The 6,234-nt window shown below is 32.7% G+C and overlaps 1 protein-coding gene across 7 annotated transcripts in view; it reads right to left on the reverse strand.

Moving 5' to 3' along the window:
* Positions 1-6,234, reverse strand: part of Pot1 (protection of telomeres 1) — a 107,555-nt gene that overhangs the window by 49,724 nt on the left and 51,597 nt on the right. For 6 of the 7 annotated variants that reach the window (XM_015488292.2, XM_048786063.1, XM_048786059.1 and 3 more), the window contains one exon: positions 182-312. In XM_015488292.2, the coding sequence (XP_015343778.1) occupies positions 182-312 (131 nt within the window). Of the gene's footprint in view, positions 1-181; positions 313-6,234 lie in introns of those variants that run through there. The other variant, XM_048786064.1, reaches the window with a different exon arrangement.

Consider the following 6,234-nt stretch of genomic DNA (forward strand, 5'->3'; position numbering starts at 1 on the left):
TTTAAATGAAGTGATATCACACTATATATTATTTGGAGTCTGATACTATTTACATTTCTTCTTCTGAAACACCTGATATCATGCTCTAAACAAAGCAACTACACAAGTAGTGCTAACTAGCTTCAGTGAATGGCAGCGTTCTCATCAAAAGAATGTAAGTTATAAAAAGTATGAATTATACCTTAAGCCTGTGAAAGCGAACAATGTCTCCAATTTTATAAATTATTGGAAGGGCTTCATAGTTTCCACTAAAAAACAGGCAAGTTAACTTTACATTTGTCTGATCCACAATTGTTACCACCGAACAATAATCTGGAAAACACAAAAATATTGGCCTAACTTTTAGTATTTCAAAGCATTTGATGAAATAACATTATGCTTACTTCAAAATGCCATACTTTATTACTTAAATTTTTAAAGAAAAGGATGAAATATGAAGACATTTTCTTGGTTTTCAGTATGCCTTGTCAAACTAATCTGTAAAAGTGTTCCACAAAAATTACTTTAGAAACTGTAGTAAAACAAAATTAAAGACTCAATTAATTTTTCTGGAGAGACAGTATCTTCTTTTATTACTCCAAAGTTTAAAAATCATAAAGTTGATGAACATAGTCAAATAAACAAAGTATAATTCATAAAGTAAGCACATTTAAGTTTAGAATAAAAAGAGTATATTTGCACCAAATATGATGAAGTCATATTGTAACTACATAAAAATGCTATATATTGACTGCAGTGCCAGGGATCAAACTCAGGACTTCATGCATACTAGGAAAGCACTCTACCACTGAGCTGTCCTTGCCCCCCCCCCCAATTTTTTTAAAAACTAGAATTTTACAGTAAATGTACAAAAAAATAAATGATTCCTAGAAAACAGTTTTTTGATAACAAAGAAGTAAAGATATACCTGAGAGATTGGAGGACTATGGGTACTGAAGAGCAATAATAATGAATAAAAGCAAAGAACAAGGAATGAAAGTTAAGTATATTATTTAAAATCAAAGAGTGTTGATAAGGAAAAAGTGAAAAATAAAAATCTAGAAGGAATAACATTTTCCAGAGTAAAAGGATTTCAATAATCTACAAGCATTTCCCTCTGATAATAATTGCTTGATAAATTAAACTACATAGTCATACTTAAAAATTGTTTCTCAACTCATAAGTAAATCCTAGGTATAAACAAATATGGCAGGCGCTCAAGTTGGGTGGAAAGTAAATACAGAAGTTAACAACACATTGGTCAGTGCTCTTATCATAAATCTAACAGCTTTGGAAATTACAGATCAAGTCTGAAAAAGAAGTGTATCTTAGACTACTGAAAGTTGAAACAGATATCAGAACAAATCAGTCATCATAAAAGACAGATATGGGAGAAAAAAAATGACCTGCCAGTATAGAAAATCAATAAGAAAATTTGTCCAAATATGCCATGGTTTGGAAATGAGAAAAAAATAATAGGCTAACTAATAGGTAAACTTCCTGCTGAAGAGCAAGAATTAAAAAAAAAAAATACAATAAACCTAAAGGAAATAGGATACAGTAGTAATTTCAAAGAGAAAAAAAAATTAATTTTCCAGCAATATTAGTTTTTAGCAATAAACAAAAATATTATTTATTACTCTTCTATATTTGCAACTCACCTAAGTTAATTCCTATTATGTAAATTAAAAAGTTTTATCAGAAAACAAATCCTTTACCTACAATTCATCCACTGTTCTTCCACACAACGTATCACTAATATTGCCTCATGTCTAACAAATATGATTTAATACAGGATTTTTGGTAAGACCTTCCAATGTTTCTCTAAGCACTACACAGGTTGTTAACTTTGCAACTGGATTCACATGCATATGACCATGCTACCTACCACCTGTCCTGCTTGTGAATATTACCTCTGTAATTTTGGTCCCGTTTTCCACAACAGTGATATAATTTACCAATTTTATAGTGAAATGCACAGCTGGTTTGCCAGAAAATAACAACATACTTTGAATAAAACACAATTAGATTGAAAGTTTTAAGTTCCTTAATATTTTATGACAGATAAAACATAAGGGCAGAGATCACTATTCTAACAAAATCTGGCACAACTCATGGTACACGTCATTAAACTTAGTCCTTTTACATTTTTGTTTCTTGGCAGCCTTTATAAAGCACATAGCTGATTCACTTGTAACAGAATACAAAAACTCGCATTTCATATTTGTACCTAGTCACTACTTGCATTTATGTCATTTTAACCTGCAGCAATTCTACATTACTCCTCTCACTTTAAATGCTCTGAAATGATCCATTTTTATATACTGGGGATATAATGCAAAAGCAAAACTGCAAATTCATGGCATAAATAGTTGAATTTGAATGTTAGCCAAGATGAACAAAATCCAGTCTTTGTAGTACTAAGATGATATTGAAGAATGTAATAGCTGTCGGGGACGGGGGAGTACGGAGATTTTGATTTTTTAAAATCAGGCTTAATCTAAATTTTAAGACTAAAAAAGTTTTACCCCCGTCCCCCTGCTCCCAGGAAATGTCAACCTTCAAAAGATGAGTTGATGGATTGAAAGACTCTAGGTAATATTTTGGTAAACACTAATGTAGGCCCATTATCTAAGTAGTCTTTACAGGATCATCACTAGTTTTGTAGGGCTTTGTGCAAAACTGAATAGACTCCCCTTTTTCAAAAGTACTGATGATCCTCATCAATTTTACAAAGAAACTTTATTGACTCCAAGAGAGCAGTTTTGGTTACTCACCCATATGCACTCCTATCTGATCTCACATGCATACCCAGAAATGGTGATAAAAAGGACATATTCTTTCCTCACCACCACTTCCCTAGAAGTGACTGTGCCAGGTTAAAGGTCTGTGCGGGATTGGACAGCTAGGAGAAAGAGAAACACCTCAAAGGATGCCCAAAGTACACACACAACTGTTGTGTGTGCAAGGAGTATTGTGTCTGCATGCTCAGAAATCTGAGTATGTAAATAAGATGGCTGAGGATCTAGGTTTATGCAAGAGAGGACACTCCTCAGTTCAATCAAGTCTTGGCTGTAAACCCTGAAATATCTTTTACCTAAACAACTCTATTACCTGGATGGAGCACACACCTCTACCAATAGCACGCTAAGTCCGTGGTCCTAACTTTCACTTGACCCATGTTTTCTCCTTTGGAAGTACTACTACCTGTGACTTTTGGCAAATGTAAACCAAAGAGACTCACCAGGTGCTCAAGGAAGAAAGGGAAGTAGGCAAGCAAGGAGGAAAGGAAGGAAGGAAAAAGATATTTCTATAGAGTAAGAGCTTCCTTGAAAGCAAAATACACACACACATACACGCACACACACGTAAATAAGAATTCGTAGGCATGACTTTCTTAATTCAATACAAAGGATGGGGAAGAGTGGATGATATGCAACAGTTGAATCACCTGAAATACTATTTTAACAGAATGACTTCCCTTGCAGTTTGAATAAATCTGCCCCAAATGTAAATGTCCTTCAGGATTTTCCTCCATTATCCTATATCATTAAAATCTTTTTTGTTGGTTAATATTTTGTATTGTAGTAGTGGTAATCCCTTAGCTTTTGCTTTACAGTTTTCCAGACCCCATTTTTTTTTAAATTAGTACATAAGCAAAGTGAATAGCAGATTCACTCATTATTTTATGTCACACATAACCATAGTTCATAGAGAGTACTAAGTGAGTGAGACATGGTCCTGCCTCCCATGAAGTTTACTTTATTGATTTCCTTGTACTGATTTTACATTTTTATAAACTAATGTTACAATCTTAGTTTTTATAATATTTTATGCCCCTATTTGCTACTGTAGAGTTTACATTCTCTATATAGGTAATGACTCATCATGGTAAAGGCAGAATTAATGATGTACATGACATTTTCCAGAATAAATGGAAATACACATTTAAACTTGATGAACAGTTAGTATTAAGATGGTCCCAGAGTCTTGCTGAGCATTACTTTATTTATTTTATTTTATTCATTCATTCATTTATTTATTTATTTTAGAGAGAGAGAGAGAGAGAGAGAGAGAATTTTTTAATATTTATTTTTTTGTTTTCGGTGGACACATCTTTATTTTATTTTTTTTAATGTGGTGCTGAGGATCAAACCCAGCGCCCCGCACAAGCCAGGCGAGCGCGCCACCGCTTAAGCCACATCCCCAGCCCTGAGCATTACTTTAAATATTCACATTTTAGAAAAGTGGCAAAAACAAAAGTTTTTATAAGTATTAGATACAACCCTGCAGTTCAAAATGTCAGGCAGTAGAAAAGACCTCAAATTAAATTTCTAGATATGATTCAAGTTCAACCAAAGGGTCAGAAATTTAGTCTATCATGGGAAATTAACTATTATTAATAATTAATTATTTTGTCATTTTTATAACTAATACTTGTCAATGTTCTGATTTATATAGAGCTGAATAAAGCATTCTACTGAAAACCAACTGAAAATATAGTTTCTCTGTTAAAGTACTTTCTTCCTAGGTCTTTAATAGGAAGAAAGCTGCATTACTTAATGGTCAATAATACTGAAGGATTACTATATACCAGGCAATATGGTAAGCTCTGTGTGTTTGTGTGTGTGTGTGTATACATACATAACACACATATATGTGTGCAGGCACATATTTATACATGTGTCTAAACATACACACATATGTACACTCACATATCCATACACATACCTCCTTAAATTTTTTTGTCTTCTGGAAACATTATTATTTTGTCTTTCACATACAGACTTGTTATTTACCAGGAATTAATTTTCATGTTTGATAGGAGGTAGTGATTCAGTTTCATTTATTTCAAATGGTCACAACTGAATTCTTATATACTTGAATATATCAGAAATTATTCTTCCAGCTTGAAAACAAGGGAACTTCTTGTGACTGGGATTGTGGCTCAGTGGTAGTGCTCTTGCCTAGGACATGCAAGGCCCTGAGTTCGATCCTTAGCACCACATAAAAATAAATAAAGGTATTGTGTCCAATTACAACTAAAAAAATATATATATATATTTATATATATAAAATAAATAAATAAATAATAAATAAATATATATATATATAAAAAACAAGGGAACTTCTTAAAAAGGTTAGTCAAGCTATCCAAGTTCTAACATCTTATAGTTCACAAAGCTGGGATACAAACTTAGCATGTCTGTATCAAATATTTCTATGCTGCATGCTTTTAAAAACCCGAACAGTAACTTCCAAAATGTAAAATATTGCACTCAAAATTGTGATGAAAGCTTGAGTAATTCTAATTATATAAAATCATACTGTATCTGAATTATATTTACAATCTTTACAATTTCATGCATTTGCCTTGAAACAGTTCATTTCTGAAGAATTAACATATCATAATGAAAAAAATAATATAAATTTACTCCATAGAAACAGACCCAAAGGCACTATCACGGTTTCTATCATTATATTCCATTCATATGAAGCTTATCATATATGCTACTTTGCAATTCTTTGTGATAATTAAGATTTATTTTTGATTCATAAACTGAATGAATAAAAGAAGAGTATTTTTAGAAAAGTAGTCTCTCCTCAGGGTATTTGTAAAAAGTTAAATACTAATGGAAAGACAATCAAAGATGTATGTTTAAGTGTAAGACCACTTAAAGAACAGTCTATTGAACCTTGAGTGGTAAGAAAAAATAGAGGGGCAGTGGAGTTAGGAACAGGGCAAACTATGGCCCAAGGGACAGATCTTGCCGACTGCTTGTTCTTCAACTTTGCAAAGCATTCAAATTTATTTTCATAAAGATAGTGTTTTCACATTCATATCTATATTTAACTTCATTATTTAATTAGAATAACAAGTGAAAGGAGTATCAACAGATCTGAGAACAAATCAAAATATAAGAATACAATTCTTGTAAAAAGAGAGCTTCATTTGTGGGAATAGAATGTGAAGGTGTACTAATCAACTCCTACTAGAGGGAATTCAGAATAAAAAGCATCAGTTACATGGTTTTACAGATAAGAAGAGGACAGATCAGAGTTAGAGTTTCTAATTTAAATAATTTATCTATGTGCAAATGCCCAATATCATACAAAAATAATTTATGTATTAGAATGGAAAATATATTTTCAGAACAGAAGACTTCTGTTCGAGAAGGGTCCCCGCCCGGCAGAAGGCCTGTGCCCTCCCAGCTCTGCTAACGGCCCCGCCCACCCGGCAAACGGCTCCCCCCC

The sequence above is a fragment of the Marmota marmota genome, unplaced genomic scaffold (genome assembly GCF_001458135.2).
Source record: "Marmota marmota marmota unplaced genomic scaffold, marMar, whole genome shotgun sequence".
Taxonomy (NCBI): Eukaryota; Metazoa; Chordata; class Mammalia; order Rodentia; family Sciuridae; genus Marmota; species Marmota marmota.